This window comes from Phocoena sinus, chromosome 11 (genome assembly GCF_008692025.1).
Source record: "Phocoena sinus isolate mPhoSin1 chromosome 11, mPhoSin1.pri, whole genome shotgun sequence".
NCBI classification, from domain to species: domain Eukaryota; kingdom Metazoa; phylum Chordata; class Mammalia; order Artiodactyla; family Phocoenidae; genus Phocoena; species Phocoena sinus.
This window is the reverse complement of record NC_045773.1, coordinates 48,644,612-48,661,316: the sequence shown is the minus strand read 5'-3', so window position 1 is coordinate 48,661,316 and position 16,705 is coordinate 48,644,612. Positions and strand designations below refer to the sequence as shown.

General features: G+C 44.2%; 1 protein-coding gene and 1 long non-coding RNA gene across 2 annotated transcripts in view; one reads left to right on the top strand and one right to left on the bottom strand.

The window, feature by feature from the left end:
* The first annotated feature begins 7,049 nt into the window (after positions 1-7,049).
* Positions 7,050-16,705, top strand: part of LOC116762296 — a 29,426-nt gene continuing 19,770 nt past the window's right edge. The window contains exon 1 of the long non-coding RNA XR_004352238.1: positions 7,050-7,181. This is a non-coding gene — a long non-coding RNA (uncharacterized LOC116762296). The remainder of the gene's footprint in view (positions 7,182-16,705) is intronic.
* LOC116762295 (transportin-1-like) lies at positions 8,654-11,434 on the bottom strand. The gene is given in 2 exon segments (XM_032649102.1): positions 8,654-11,329; positions 11,331-11,434. Coding segments are annotated over 2 exon segments (2,649 nt in total). The 5' UTR covers positions 11,429-11,434; the 3' UTR covers positions 8,654-8,778.

The window sequence follows — 16,705 nt, the reverse complement described above, 5'->3', positions numbered from 1 at the left end:
TCAGTTTCCCTGCTGTGCTCATCACTTCTCAATCAAGTCTTCCTGTCCCAACACCTCTTCCAAAGACCTGCTGATTCCTTCTGAAAGTTCAAGGTGTAGGAGGTGCTATCTTTCTGGGAACCAAGTCTTCTGTCACTGATTATGTGTCATTTGCTTTCATTTTTTAGAGAAAGTCTTCTTTCAACCATATCTTGAATTTTTCATTACCAGTAATTTCCATTTGTACTCTTCAACTTTTGTTTTCCTGAAGACTAAGATAGTGTCTGTTCCTGCAAGGCATTTGATTGATGTTAACCTTGTTTTGCACTAGAGATCTCTAGAGATCTGAGGCACCAAGTTCTGTAGACACGAAGGAATACAATGAATCCCACCCGTCCCTTTAAACAAAGGTTATCTTGCTGCCAAGTGCTGTGGAATTATATAATTATCAGTTTTGCTTTGTTAGATAATTGTGATATTTAAATGCTTTCCTGAAAATAGCTTTTAAAAAATTTACATTTTTATACCTTCTCTGAAACTTAGGGATCATTTAAGGTTAGTTTTTTGTTTTTTTTAATTTTTATTTATTTTTGACTGTGGTGGGTCTTCGTTTCTGTGCGTGGGCTTTCTCTAGTTGCAGCGAGCGGGGGCCACTCTTCATCGCGGTGCGTGGGCCTCTCACTGTCGCTGCCTCTCGTTGCGGAGCACAAGCTCCAGATGCGCAGGCTCAGTAGTTGTGGCTCAAGGGCCTAGTTGCTCTGCGGCATGTGGGATCTTCCCAGACCAGGGCTCGAACCCGTGTCCCCTGCATTGGCAGGCATATGCTCAACCACTGCGCCACCAGGGAAGCCCCTAAGGTTGGTATTTTTTCCCCCAATTTTCTTGTTGCTAAAATGCTGCAAGAAATGACATTATTAATAATGAACCAGAACAAAGTTAGGACATTTTTTTTCCATCTTTATTCTCTTCTCTAACACAGAAGAGGCTCTTTCATTTCCCTGGGTCTCCTGTTCTCCACCTACTCTCAGTGTAAGTGGGATGGTCTAAAGATTCATGGAACACTTGCAAAATTCTTGAAATTTCAGACTGGGAAAGTTCTATGCAAGTGTGGAAAACAAAGAACAGGACTACACACAGAACAATGGCTATCCAGACGCAGCCATGGCTGCCCTGCTTTCATAATGCAAAAATAGCTATGCTGCAGTCGCTTTTTGTTTGTTTTTAATATGCTTATTTGAGAATTTATTCTGTTTTGAAATTTAGACAACTCATGGGAATTTGGATCACACCATTTACCAACTTTAGGTTCAAAAAAATCATCACAACTTTCAAATATTACAAAGCATGACATTAAAAACTCAAGATTAGGGCTTCCCTGGTGGCGCAGTGGTTGAGAGTCCGCCTGCTGATGCGGGGGACACCGGTTCGTGCCCCGGTCCGGGAGGATCCCACATGCCGCGGAGCGGCTGGGCCCGTGAGCCATGGCCGCTGAGCCTGCGCGTCCGGAGCTCTGCTCCGCAATGGGAGAGGCCACAACAGTGAGAGGCCCGCGTACCGCAAAAAAAAAAAAAAAAAAAAAAACTCAAGATTAATAATAATAGTTTCAGATCACCTAGGAGAAGAGTATTTTTTTTCCCCCACTAAGGTATCTATATCTGCCAGCTTGAATAGTAGGTCATGCTAACTCTCCAGCTGTTTTCTTTTCTAACTCTTTGCTTCTACTAAATCATAATTTTAGGCACACAGGACACCAGAAGGTATATTGATAGCTCTGTTAATTGGTTTGGATATTGGAGCAATTTCTTACAGAAGGCTGTACTCCAAGGCTGCTAGGCCGACAGTTACACTGCATTGGGATCCCAGGAGGGTGAATGTTTGAACACTGCCTGCAGTCCTGTTCTGCCCTTGATTGACTTGGCCCAGGAAAGAATTTCTTCATGGTCTGGTACAGTGTTTGAATGTGACTTTTTAACAGGTTCAGTAATATACTGACTTCTTTCTCTGATGAATGAAGAAAATAAATGTTGAGGAAAAAATCCTGCTTGGTGATAGAGTCTTTTGTACCACAGTTCAACCTCCTTGTGAAATTCTGATACCTCTTTTTTTTTTTTTTTTTTGGCCATACCGTACAGCATGTGGGATCTTAGTTCCCCAACCAGAGATCAAACCCGAACCCCTCGCAGTGGAAGCACGGAGTCCTAACCACTGGACTGCCAGGGAATTCCCCTGCTATCTTATTTTCAATATTTACAATTGTGAGGTTTGAGATTAGAAGCTCAACCGTCTCTAAGCATGTCACTGACACTTGCCCGTTGGAATCACAGAAGAGGTCTTTCTTTACATTATCAGCGACATGAAAAAAACCATTATTATAACCTCATCCTCCTCTCCATAATTTAATGGAAGCACACCTCTTCTTGACTGCCATCATACTTGAGTATGTTTCATATAAATCATGCAAAACAGATTCTTGTTGCCCATTTCTTCTCACAGCATGCCAAGAGGGCAGAGGCTAAGTCGCTGTGATTTGATCATGCTCGTGATTTTCAGTGGCTCCCTTGACATGATACCCCAACCAGATGGCATGTTGATGACCACTGCCTGACCTCTGTCAATAAAGCTATGTATGGACTGGCCAGCAGCAGCAGGCCCTGAACTGTACAGAAAGACTCTTTTTTGCTTCAGGTGTGGCTGATGCTCCATTAACCCGGACCCAACACTTGTTTTCTAGTTTACAACAGAGCTGCGCAAACAATCTCTCCTCCTGCTGCATGAAAGTCATTGAGCGCTTCTCCCTTGTGTATGTGCCATGCTTGTGTCAACAGTTAGATTACATTTTGCAGTGTTTTGTCCCAATCTGAGTTGAAGAAACTTCTATCATGCACACACACACAATACAGGTTGCTCCTTCCTCTTGTATGTCCCACCGATTTTACGGGACTTCCTATGCTGTCATTTGGTAAGGACTTTTGCCAATAACCATCTCTGCTTTGTCTCTAGGCATAATTTTGTCCCGACTACTGTGGTTGATTTTACAAGATACTTACTCCTGTTTTTGCTATAAGGAGTTCAAAGTGGAGTGATACACGAGAGCCTTCGTCTTTTTTTCAGCCATTAATTAATAGTTGGTCAGTTTCACACTGGAATATGTGACTTATTCTGGGGTGAGTGGGGAGGATTTGGTTTACCTGTAACTGTGGTTCTGTCACTGTGCTCAGTTTGAGAATAACAAATGTATAGATAACTTCCTGCCGACTGTTTGACAGTTTCAAGATAGACAGTTCTTGAGCATTAGGGGTCAGTAGATTGCTGATGCAGTGATGATCAGATTTCACATATTCACTGTTGAGGCTCCTACTTGCTTTATTTATTTATTTATTTAAATTTTATTTTATTTTTTGGCTGCACTACCCAGCTCGCAGGGTCTCAGTTCCCCAACCAGGGATTGAACCCGGGCCCTCAGCAGCAAAAGCGCCACGTCCTAACCACTGGATTGCCAGGGAATTCCCATCCTACTTGCTTTTTTAAAACAAGCAACCTTTCTGACTGTGTGAAACCACACGCCAGTCACTTGTTTCAGCACAGATTCACATTTGCTGTTTCTACTGGAATCTTCACTATTTACATACAAAACGCTATTTAGAGTTGCAATGTGTATAATACTTTTTTTTTTTTTTTACCACTTTGAGGATTCTATGAAAGGCTTCATACAGCTATGAAGATTCAGTGGAAAGAAATAATATAATCATCCCTTAAGTAACCAGAGCAGCTGTTGGAAATTAAAGATGCTCTGTCAAGATTGTAAAATGAACTTCTAATATCTTCAACGTTAGACAAAAAAAAATTGCCCAAGACTACATTGCAGAAATAATGACACCCAAGTGAGAGACTAGGGAATAGTGACTATGTAGGTCATCACTGTCTGGTGGGTACCATGCCAACAGGACACCAGAATTAAGTCTGGTATTGTGGTTAATAGAAATTCAAAGGTAATCTAGATTTTTAAAAACTAAATTGGTTTGAGAAATTGCTTTAATTCATGAGCCAGGCAACTTCTCTGATATGATGTCAACAGTCTATCTATTATGCTTATACTTCAGGGTTACAATCTAATTAGTCAACACTAGATCTTTTAGGAAGATATAATCATGGAACTATCTTTCATAAGGGTATGGATACTCTTAATTTTTTAAATTAAATTATGGATTGAGGGGATTCTGACCTGGGGGAGGTCACATCAATCTTATTTGAAATGTGACCCTGGTCAATTCCTCTTCATTGTTTTTCGTGATCTTTGTGCCCCCGGGGTCTGACATAATGGCTGAACATAGCAGATACCCCCAAAGTGCTCAGTGATTATCACTGAGTGAATAAATGAATACATTGATGAGGCAGTAAGGTATGGTGGAAGGAGCATGTGCACAGGAATCAGACAGACCTGGATTCCAATTCTGCCTCTGCATATTATTATGCTATTGTGTGACCTTGGCTGAGCTTCTTAAGCTCTCTGATTCTCGGCTTTCTCAAGTGTTTAAAAACAGGAGACAGCCTCAGAAAAATGGCAAAAATGACCCTATCTCACAGAGTTCTGGGTTTTAAAAGAGGGGCCCCTCCGTGGAGGCTCCTGATAGATGGTTCAGAAATGTTCATCTCTCTTCCCATACTGGGCTTCTCCACTTGGTAGAGATTTTAAGAATATTCAGAGAAGGAGCTAAATCTACCAAGTGGGTTGGACGCCAACAGGGTTAGATTAAAGCAAAATGACTGTCGCAAACCTGAGAATGAGAAACTTTAATTTTTTTCCAAAACAGTTCTCATCATTATTCAACACATAAGGAAGGAAAATTTGGTGGCTTGCACTTCTCCATTTCATCCAAAGACAGAACACAGAATGTGCCGACACAACAGCAGGGGTCTGCAAACTTCTTCTGTAAAGGACCAGATAATAAATAGTTTTAGCTTTGTGGGTCATATGGTCTCTGTCACAACTATTCAAAAGCAGCATAGACAATATGTAAATGAATAGGCATGGTTGTATTCCAATAAATCTTTATTTACACAGAGTGGCACCGAGCCAGATTTGGCTGCACTGTCTGTATAGTTTGCAGACCCCTGTCCCACAGCAGCAACTTTCAGCTAAATCTAAGAATCAGGAAAGGTCTGTCTACTTTGTTTCTGTTTATCTTTGAGGATGGCCCTCATATCCAAGGTGAACTTCTATCCTTTATATGATACTAAGACGAACAGGAAGAATTCATTTGAGGCCAACTGAATCACTAATATATTTATTTAAAATTTTTATGTAAGACAATTTGAGCCCTAACTGAGGAATTTCTTTATAACATGCTCAGTTTCAGTGTGGCCCATACATAGGCATGGACCATACATCACATTTTGCAAACATGCTTGTGTATATGTACAGCTTTAACTGTGTGCCTATGTGTTTTATTCTGGAATCTTAGGACTGGATATCATTTACTTATTATCTCTTCTTTTTTTTGAGGGCAAGTTTGGTAATTCAAGAGAGATTACACATATTTTTGTACTACAGTCTATCTTTTTCAGACTTAAGCCCAATTTTTCTAGCTTTTATGCCTAATTATAGGCAGTGTTCTGAGAATGTCATGTCCTATGATACTTGAAATCTTGCCCTGAATCTGCTACTATACCGTAAGGGCTGGAGAATATTTCAGACTTACCTTTTACTACCATTCCACATTTGAAGATCATTCAGTAGTTTTGCAAATGAGTTTGTTTTTATTGCTATAATACAGAAACAATTATCTGCATCTTGCTTTTTACCGCACCGAGTGCCATATTCTTGGGCATCGGGAGGGCCCAGATGGTAAGTTTAGCAGACGTCGGAAATAAACCGATTCGTTTAAAAGCAGGGGCTTGTATCCAGAAAAAGTGGTATCGTATCTTTGATATATTCCTGAAATCATGTCTACACACAGCTGACACACAGTTATCTGAACCAGAGTGAGAAGAGTGATCGTATGCATCAATGTCCTCCACAGGAAAGCCTTCATTTTATCTTAGGCAAGAGTTTCGACTTCTTCCTTGATTTTTGTTTCTTTGGCCATGCTGCTCGGCTTGCGGGATCTTAGTTCCCTGATCAGGGTTCAAACCTGGGCCCCAGCAGCTGAAAGCAATGAAAGCGCTGAGTCCTAACCACTGGACCACCAGGGAATTCCCTGACTTCCTTGTTGAAAGAAGTCTACTGGAGTGAGTGGACTTGGGTCAAATGGGATGAGTCTGCTGAAGCCAACTGAGGCATTCTGACTAACTTCAAGGTCGATAGGAATCACCGGCTGAATGGAATGTGCCACTGACTGGGTCACTTGTCAGTACTAGAGGGAAACCAGATTGACCACGATGCAGCCATTTCAAACACCCTACTTTCCTATCTTCCTGCTGGTAGGGAGTTAGGGCTTGAATCGTGCATTGGCAGTTTACTTAGGGTGAGGAGATGATGACTGAGTAAGGGTTGCACGGGGGCAGATGGAGCAGTGGATGGAAACAGATGCTGCCCGAGACAAAGCAAGGAATCTGCACTAGCTGGAGCCCAGAGCTTCCCTGGGGGACTGGCAGGAGGTGAGGGCTGAGAGGTAGACAGTGAAACTGAGTCCCCCTAAAACGGAGTTCCCCTGCTAAGTTTCTATCCAAAGCTTTATTCCCTTTCTTCTCCCGCCCCTGTACCCCTCAGGATGGAGGAGTATTAAAGAAAAGGTGGGGGAGGGTAACACTGAGCAGGTCCCTGTGGGCCCTTTCCAGATACAAAAGTCCCCTGGGTCCCCTGTTTCTTGTTTGTAGAAAAAGGCTTTAGTCTCCTAGGCTTTTCCTGAGTTCCAAAGCGGACTCAAGCAGTTACTAATTAGGGACGTGAGGGCATGCAGAAACAAAGGAAAAGCCGTCAAGCAAGAAAAGTAAGGATAACTTAAACAATAGTTCAATGATAAAACAGAGCCCGGGGTTCCTCCTCAAGGAATATACATAACAATCTGACGCATATCTGTTTTGTTTTTTTTTAACTTAACAATGATTTATTCACAGGAACACATGTAAGTAGAGAAAAATAACAGAAAAGCTAAACAAATGAAACGAAGAGGATCCAAACCAACTTTCACTCTGTAGCTTTTTACTTGCACCCTGTGTGCATATATCTAGGGCACAGAGGGCCACCAACATGTGCCAGTACAGTGTAGGAACCCTGCCTTACATCCATTAACTTAAACATATCTTTAAGATCCTGCTTTGAACAAAAAAAGAAAGCTTAGAAGGCAGTATGTTGAGTGGGAATAAACACTGAAATATAGCAATCCTGTCTTCAACTTCTACAATTGTGTTTATGTGCCAACTAACATTTATGCAGCCTCTTACAGATCCTTTACCATGTAATTTAAGTTTTAGAAGTTTTGACAAAATCACTAGTAGTATATAGCCATGCAGAAAGCACATCACACTGACAGCACAGAGGCAAAGATGTTGCACGGGCATATCGGCTTTCCACATTGTGCAGGTCACACACAATACAATATCAGTCTTATTCCTAACAGATCCTAAAAAGATATTTCAAGGCCTAGCTGTAAACCACAGTACTTTATATCTGTATTCTTAATAAAAATAAAATCCACAAATCTTAAAAAGGAATTTTAACTGCAGGGCTATATTGAATCGGTAAACTGCAACACAAACTGGCGCAACAGAGGTAACTGAATACCAATCTCACTCTATGTGATGCAAGCATGCTACTTTCCCACTAATTAAAGTACTTACAATCCCTATGAGCCAGAATGCATGCCTGAACCTTAAACTGCACTTTAAAAATGACTTCTTGGTTATAAAGTAGAAACTAACACACCATTGTAAAGCAATTATACTCCAATAAAGATGTAAAAAAAAAAAATTTGTTTTAATAAAAGGTTAAAGGCACAGTGAAACAATGAAAAAAAAAAATGACCTCTTGGCCGAGAAATTAAATCTAATGAAGTACAACCATCAAATTATATCCACTACATTAATGTCTTAATGCAAAGTCAAGATGTCAATCTTTAGTTTGATATGTCCAACCCCATTTATTCCTCCCTCCCTGCCCATCCCACAGAGGTAAAAGGAGTGACTCATTTGGCATTTCACAGGGTGCTTCATTGTTTAAATTTGTTTTGTTTTATTTCCAACGTTTTGGGGTACCTTAAATCGCAACTTCCAAGAACCTGCTTCTACTATGGGTGGGCGAGCTGATTTTAGCTCTTATTAGCTTTCATTTGTGTAGTTCTTCATCAGTATGCAAGAACAAGTCCCCATCATGTGGGAAATTTTATAAAAACCTTTAAATTAAAAAAAAACTTTACTGTTTTCTAATCCCCATTCTTAGGTTTCCTTTATTGTGCTATAGAATTTTTCCTCTTTCTCATCCCTATGCATCATTTATATGGTTCTTGTTTTGGTACAATTCCCCATAATATTCCAGAATGTATTGTTTTGTGAGTAGATTGATTAACTTTTTCTTTTTTTTTTTTTTTTGCCTCTTCACATCTAGTGCAGCGTCATAATTGGAGACAGATTTCCACCCACAAAGGCTCCAGATGTTAAAACGTTTCCCAACAGCGACCTAATACAGTGACGGCAACAGCTCCCTCCAGCCCCTCCCAGTAGGGCTGGGACTGTACTGTATTCCTTACTGGTTTACCCTTCCTCCCTGTAAAGGGTAACATCTTCCCTGGGTGCAGAGGCTCCCTCATAGTCTCCAAGACTGAAGGACCCCTAATTATGGGACTGTAGCATAAGTGTATGAGATTAAACACCATAAAAAGCTGCAAGACGCTCTTTTAAGGGAAGTGGAAACTGGTCAGAGAAATGCCTCCAATTTTCATCCCCAACTTGATTTTTAAATTCATGAAGGATCTTACAGAACATGTCTCGCAGATCATCTTTTGGATTAATCCATGACGCAACAGCATCACAAAAAAATATAAAATCTTGGATTACTCCACTGGGATTCACACTGATCATGGTACAAATCCCACAGAATGCTGAATCCTTTTCCTCATTGTTCCTTATGTTTCTCAGAGAGGCGCACCAGGGTCTTATAAACTGCTGTAGCATGGGAGCCACCTCTTGAGGACAAACGTAACCAAGACGACCAATTGTTATTGCTGTATTCTCTAACAACGTCTTTGGTGTGTTGGGTCTGGTGCAAAACTGGTGCAACACCATAGGAATATAAGGCTGCATCTCTATGCCCATTTGAATGGAGATTGCTCCAGTTGCCCTTGTGGCATTATTGCAGACTGAAATGAACACTGGATTTAGGTAGGTTCCCAATATTGGCATGAAATCAGTTCTACAAGGCTTAACATGCTGGAAGCAAGCTTTTATCAGGTCACCTAACAGGGCGAAGGAATTCTGTCTAACCTCTGGCATTTTATCCTGCATGCACTGATACATTAGTGTTAGAATGTTACTTCGGGCTACTAGCTGTTCAATGTTGCCTCCAAGTCCTTCAGCCAGGCCACTGAGTAAATCAAGAGCCACTATCATAAAATCTTTTTCTGGAGCCTCATACTGATCTCGTTGAGCACTGTTCAGCGTTGCTTGTGCAAGAGTCTTCTGTACTAGGTTTACACAACGCCGATACACAGGTTCACAGTATGGAAGGAAGCCAGACTGCAGGGCTGTGGCAACTGAAGATAGGCACTCAAGTAAAAGGAAGAGATCTTCATCTTCATCCTTTAACATATTCCATTTCTGGATCAGTGGAGGCATTAGCATCTGAATATATTCAGGTTTGTTTAAGTGATGTCCTACTGAATCTGCTAACGTTCCTATGGCATCATAAAGAATGAGCAGGTTTTTATGCTGGTATTTACTAAAGGCAAAGACCAAGGTATCAAGTATATAAGCAAGGTGAGGAACAAGTTCTGTACAAGCCTCCTCTTCCAGGGTAGCAAAGGCACTGCAGGCAGCTTCTTGTACTCTCTTGTTGCTATCCAGGACACGTTTTAGCAGTTCTGTCATTAATGGCTTCAGGTACGTGTCTGAGGGCTGGCTGACTACCCTGTGTGCATAGCGGCTAAGAGTCCCGCACGTTATGAAACGCACAAGAGCCTTTTTATCAGAGAGGCACTGAATAAGGTGAGGAATGAGCTCAGGTCGGTATGGAATCATGCCCAGCATGCAACCTTCAGCAATTGCTCCTAAAACCAAGATGCCTGATTCTTTAACAACCCATTCATGATGAAAAAGTAATTCTTTCAAAAGGGGCAAAATACGTGGCAAAAGCTCATCACGATACACATTTGCAAGAACATCTAGGGCAGCCGCAGAACATTTTCTTAGATTCCAGTCAGAAATTATATCATCATCATCAATTTCATCACCTTCCTCTTCAATTCCATCTTTGTCATGCTGCTGAGCCACTGTCCTTGATCGATGAAAACGTGGCCTTGCATCCTGTTCGCTATCAGGAATTGTTTCATCTTCTTCAACATCACCCTTAAGTAGGATAATATCTATATCTGAGTACTTCATGCCATTCACTAACACAGGAATCAACTTAGGAAGATGCCTTATGAGTACATCTTTGCATATTGGTTGCTCAGCCAAAGTAAGCCAAAATTCGCAGGCTTCTAAAGCCACATTTTCACCTCGATCTTGGGGCCTCTGTAGCATGTACTCAACTATATTATGCATGTGAGGAGGCAGGCGATCCATTCGAACTTCAAGCAACATCACAAGTGCCTGGCACACATTTTTCTGTACCTCTGGTTCTTCATCACCAGCCAATGCAAAGAGATTCTCAATAAAGGAATCAAAGTGCAACATCACAGCTTGAGTTCCACTGATGATAAACTGATTGACACATGCAACAACATGAGGCCTTATTTTTGGACTACTGTGCTTGAAGAACTGTAAAAATTTAGGAAACATGATGTTGAGAGGAAGATCTAAAACATCACTATCTAAAATCTCAGAAGAATCTTCACAAACCTTCTGAAGGGCACCAAATGCTCCCTCACAAGTGTTGTAATCTTCATAATCCAACAGGCTACAGAGTTTTGGTAGGAGGTCAGGCCAATTCTGCAGTTCTCCCTTGGAGGCTATAGTTGTAATCAAAATGCCTACAGTAGCTCTAATCAGAGGAGAGGAGTCACCAATATTGTTTAAACATTCACTCTTAATAAAGTCTGTTACACCATTTGGGAAATACTGAAAGTGAGCTTTCACGTTATTCTTCAATATGAGACCACGCAATGATCTTGTGGGTTCATCTTCAGATTTTAATTTTGTAAGAACAAAAATCAGGTAGTTGTTAAAGTCTGGATATTGATTGAGTTGTTCCAGTTTCTAGAATGGTTCTCTGGATGGTGGTGTCGGGGGACTGGGACTCCAGCAGCTGCAGGATCTGCTGAAGCCCTTGGTCGTCAGGTTTCCACTCATACTCCATCTTGGTTTGCTTCCTGGGGCGCCCTGAAGGAAGTCTGGGATGGTGAAACCCAGGGAACTGATCCTAGCAGCTGGGCCGCTAATGTCTGCTGCTGCTGCCGCCATGGCCACCGAGCGCAAGGAACCGGCGCATATCTTTAAATTGTTCTGCAGAAACTGAGACCAACTACCCAGATGGAGGATGGTGACTACATGCTGACCTCAAGCAAGTAGACCCCAGATGGGTTGGAACCAGAAGGTTGATGATTAAGATTCCTGAAACATCACCCTGTTACCTTACCACCAACTAATCAGAAGAAAGTCCACGAGCTGCAACCCTCATCCCAAATGTTGCCTTTGAAAACCCTTCCCTAAAAGCCATGGAGGTGTTCAGGTCTTTTGATCATGAGCTGCCCATTCTCCTTGTGTGGTGTCCTGCAATAAACACTGTACTTTCCTTCATCACAATCTGGTGTCAGTAGATTTTCTTTGCTGCGTGGTGGGTGAGCAGACCCTAGTTTGGTTCGGTAACAAAGGGAGGCTAGAAAATCTATTCTTTATTCTAGGTTGCAGTTTGGTCAGCTTAAAATTGGGGTCTGTTACTAGGTCAGAAAGGGAGAATAGGAGTAGGTAACTAGCATTTTCTTCCAGTGTTCGAGAAGATGTATCATGTTTAGGGACTTCCCTGGCAGTCCAGTGGTTAAGACTCCACACTTCCACTGCAGGGGGCATGGGTTCGATCCCTGATCAGGGAACTAAGAATCCACACGCTGCATGGCACGCTGTGGCCAAAAAAAAAAAAAGATGTATCACGTTTATCCCTCACTGCTGGGAGGTAACCTGATAACTTGAGCTAAGTTGTTCCTTGTACGTTTAATGTGTGTATATAATGAACATATAAATGATTATCTAGTCAGTAATTAAACATTGCTGAACTGCTGCTTTTCAAGAAAGAAAATACAAGTCATCTGAATTCTCCTCCATGAGAGTTAAACCTTTCCCTAAAACTCAGTTTTTAAAACTTTTGTTTACTCCTAAATCATAGGGCCAGGAAGAGTAGCTGCAATGGCTTCTAAAAAGGAAATATTTAAGTAGCTGAGGGGCACTTACCTCCAAGAGAAATTTCCAAATAGTTTCTTCCTTCAGGCTTTTGCTCAAATATCATCTTGTCAGTGAGGCCTTTCCTGTCTGCCCAACTTAAAATAACAACAGTCGCCACTCCCTATTCCCTTCTCCTTCCTTTGTTTTCTCCACACCATTTATCACCATACTTGCTATTTCATTACCTGCCTCCCCTGACTAGAGGGGAGCGACTGGGAGGCAGGTCCTTTGTCATTTTGTTCACTGTTGGTGAACTGGATTGCTGAAAATGGTCCTTGATGATCACTTTGGGTTGTCTGGCTATCAAACCAGCTGCAAGCAGAAGTTCCTTTGCACACAATGGCTTCCAGAGGTTGCTGCAGCCATTTTGTGACCCTGAGGCAACAGTCTTGAGTCTGAGGGGAAAAGGCAATATGTTGAAGGGGACCATGTGGAATCCTGGAAAGAGATTCATACCTAAGGTTACCCCTGAGATGCTGAACCAGCGCGGAATAGCCTTCTCCTAGACTTCTTGTTACGTGTGAGGAAGAGAAAGACAGACCCTGACGTACAGGAGCAGACCTGGCCTCAGTCTTAGTGTTCTGCAGAACGTGAACAATTTCACAGAGCACCAACATCAGACAAGCCCACTCTGTGACCTGATGGATCAAGGCAATGTCAAGACCATTGCTGTAATCATGTCAGTGGCCACGTGGAGATGTGGGTGTTGGGGAGAAACAAATTTTCCTCTACCTTCTAGGATCTTCTGTCTGGTCTCAGAATTGACATGAGACAGACTAACAGGAGAAAAATGAAGCTAAGTTTAATAACATGTATACATGAGAGAGCCCCAGAAAAACTTGAGTAACTTTCTAAATGGCTGAAGCCCTCACCTTAAACACCATCCTCACCTAAAGACAAAAGAGGATCTTGAGGGTGTAGAGGTTACCATGAAAAGCACAGTAAACAAGGGGAAGGTTGTGATGCAGGTTTGTCATTGCTTTCTCCATTGATTAGAATGTCTAGGGAATTCCCTGATCGTCCAGTGGTTAGGACTCCGTGCTTTCACTACCGAGGTCTGGGGTTCAACTAAGATCCCACAAGCCTCGCAGAGTGGACCAAAGGGCGGGGGGAAATGTCTTTAAATACCTTTCCTTAGTTCTTGCACATGAACTCTCATTTATTCCTTCTATAGAACCATTTCTTCATGATATATTAATATAACTGTGTGCTCAAATAATTTTGGAAAATAATACTTGCTCTATATCAGGGCCTTTTAAAAATGTTGAGAAATAACAATATATGTTTCATATAATAATAAAAAAAGAAAAACTCAGAAATGAGGTGACAATACTCAGGAAAGACTTAGAAATGAAAGAAAAAAAAAGAATTTTGAGAGATTTGGTCCTTCTCCTCTTCCAGGTACAGTGAAGGAGACACCTAATAAATGGAGATTTCCTTTACAAATGTAAATGTTTCTTACACAGGGGTAACTCCTACTTGGTTTTCGGAGATTTTCCCACGTCTGCTGTTTCTCAGAAAATAACTAGCTTAAAATAATATCCCAAAGAGACATCGTTTGGGGTGGCAAATTCTGCTCCCCTACATGGGCATGGTCTTCCCTGCATTAATCATCTCTCCCAGGAGAGGCCTGGGAGCTAGTCTTTGAGGAGATGGGATTGTGACCGCAGATATGGGGGATGTATCTGCAAATGGGAGGATTAGACGTGTGGTGGGCTTGGAAGGGGTAGAACAACGCAAGGGGCACTGAGCAGCTTTTAGATGGTACCAGGAAGACGTGAGGCTGGAAGGAGGTTTGCAGGCTGTATCTTTGAGGTCACGGGTGTGGACGGCATGTGAGCAGTTCTCTGAATCTGTGGGGCAAGCAGGATATAGGACGGCTGCAGGGTCAATGTGTGAGCGTAGCGGGGATGGGGTAGGAGGAAGAGATCAGTGAGGGAAGCCTGGTCTCTGAACGACCAGGAGGGGCGAGGACTTCCCGGGTCCTGGGGACGCCTTTGGTCCGCCACCCACAGAGAACGTGGGCGAGGCTCAGTTTCAAAGCCCGACCGCGCCTGGCTCTAAGGCACGCCCTGCGATCTGACAGAGGCGGGCTGCGGAGGGGTCCCCGAGGGCCACCTCGGGCGCTCCCTGGAGAAGACTGGGGGTGCGTGAGCAAGTTCAAAGCGGGCCCCGCCCGGCTCGGCGCGCGGAGCAGGGCGGGGCGGGTGCGGGTGCTGGGAGAGAGGCTGGGCGGCGCGCTGTTGCTAAGCCGGCGCCCCCACAGACGTTCCCCGTGGCTGTTGCCCGGCGCTGCGCGGCGCGGCGCGGCGCGGCGCGGGGCGGGCGGCGGGAGGGAACGAGGAGAGAGGGCGGAGCGGGTTCCTCGCCGCTCGCGCCGCGCTCGCCCAGCCGTCGAACCGCGGCCCCGCGCCTCCAAGCCCTGCGCCTAGCTCCCGGGCCTCTGAGCCATGCCCGCCGCCTCGCCCGCCCCGCGCCCGCCGCCGCCCCCCGCACGACCCGCCCCCAGCTGCCCTGCTCAGCCCGCCCCGGGTAAGTACCATGCGCTCTGGCGCCCACCAGGTCGGGGCCGCCGCCGGGGTAGGGGAAGCCCTTCTGTCTCCCCGACTCGAGACCCCGCTCTGTGCGCTGTGGGGCCTCAGTGCCGGTCCCGCGGGGGTACCCGGAGCAAGCGCGGTGCGTGTGTGTGTGTGTGTGTGTGTGTGTGTGTGTGTGTGGCCACACCAGCTGAGACTCGCCTGCTCGGGGTCGGGGTTAACGCTGTCCCCATCTGGGTTCCTGTCCCTCGCTGTCCAGAGGGGCCGGCCTGGGAAACGCCGGGGCATCCTGGGAGGTGCGGTGGGGCTGTCGGAGAGGGAAGGCGCCCGCGAGGGAGCCGGGCATTATTGAGCATGTCGACATGTCAGGTGCTTTACCTAGAGTTGACCTCATTTCATCCATCTTCTCCACAGACCTGTAAGGAAGGTGGATTTATCCCCATTTGTCAGATGAGAAAACAGAGGTTCCCAAGGTCACATGGCTTAATAGCGACCAAGCTGGGATTTAAACCCAGGTTTCCACAGCTCTTGTGACCCAGCTAAAGGAAAGGAAATTCTCCTTAGAACTAGATAAAGAAACACACAGAAGAACTAAAGACTACAGGGGAAAAGGCTAGAGGCAGAGCATTTGGGCATGAACAGAAAAAAGAAAATGAGTTCGTGAAATATCCCATCAATAATTTCAAATATAGGACCGCATTTATACTGCCTTGGGTGTCTGGCTCTGGGGGCGAGGCGTTGTGAGGTGGGAAGAAGACTATGCAGGGCTGGGCAGAGGCGTCTGGAGACACCTTTTCGGGGTATCCGCCTGCTGGGAGTGGGGGGTGAGGAGAAGTTGTGGAGAGAACTCCGCTGTTACTCATTTCCAACATTAGTTCTCCCTCTGTCTTACCCCCTTCCCTGTGGATTCCATCTCCTTTCATTTACTTGCTGTGTTGTCCAAGATCACAGCTGCCAACTTGAAGCTGGGTCCTTCCTTCCTGATTGTCTTGGCATTAGGTGGTCCTGGGCCTTTATGGTTGTGTTAGGAGCTGTGAAATTAGTCCATGTCACTGCTTACAGAGGTAATCTGTTGGCTAGTGTTGAGCTGACAATCACAATCACAATGAATGGGGCATCTAGAGTAGTAGCCAAGCATTGTGCTTATCCTTAAGGGGCAAGGTAGCAGGAAACAGGGGCCCCAGGAAGAAAGAAAAAAAGGAAAAGGATGGGCTTCCCTGGTGGCACAGTGTTTAAGAATCCGCCTGCCAATGCAGAGGACACGGGTTCAAGGCCTGGTCTGGGAAGATTCCACATGCCTCGGAGCAACTAAGCCTGTGCTCCACAACTACTGAGCCTGCGCTCTAGAGCCTGCAAGCCATAACTACTGAAGCCCACGCACCTAGAGCCCGTGCTCCTCAACAAGAGAAGTCACCACAATGAGAAGCCCATGCACCACAACGAAGAAGAGTAGCCCATACTCACCACAACTAGAGAGAGCCTGTGCGCAGCAACGAAAACCCAACTCAGCCAAAAATAAATAAATAAATTTATAAAAAAAAAAGAGGAAAAGGATGTTGGGTTTGCCTGGCAGCCCAACTTCATAAAAGCATTTCAGTTTAATATTTGGATTGCTTTGGGTGGTGCCAGAAAATGCTTCCCTGGAAAAAGAACAGAGAGGC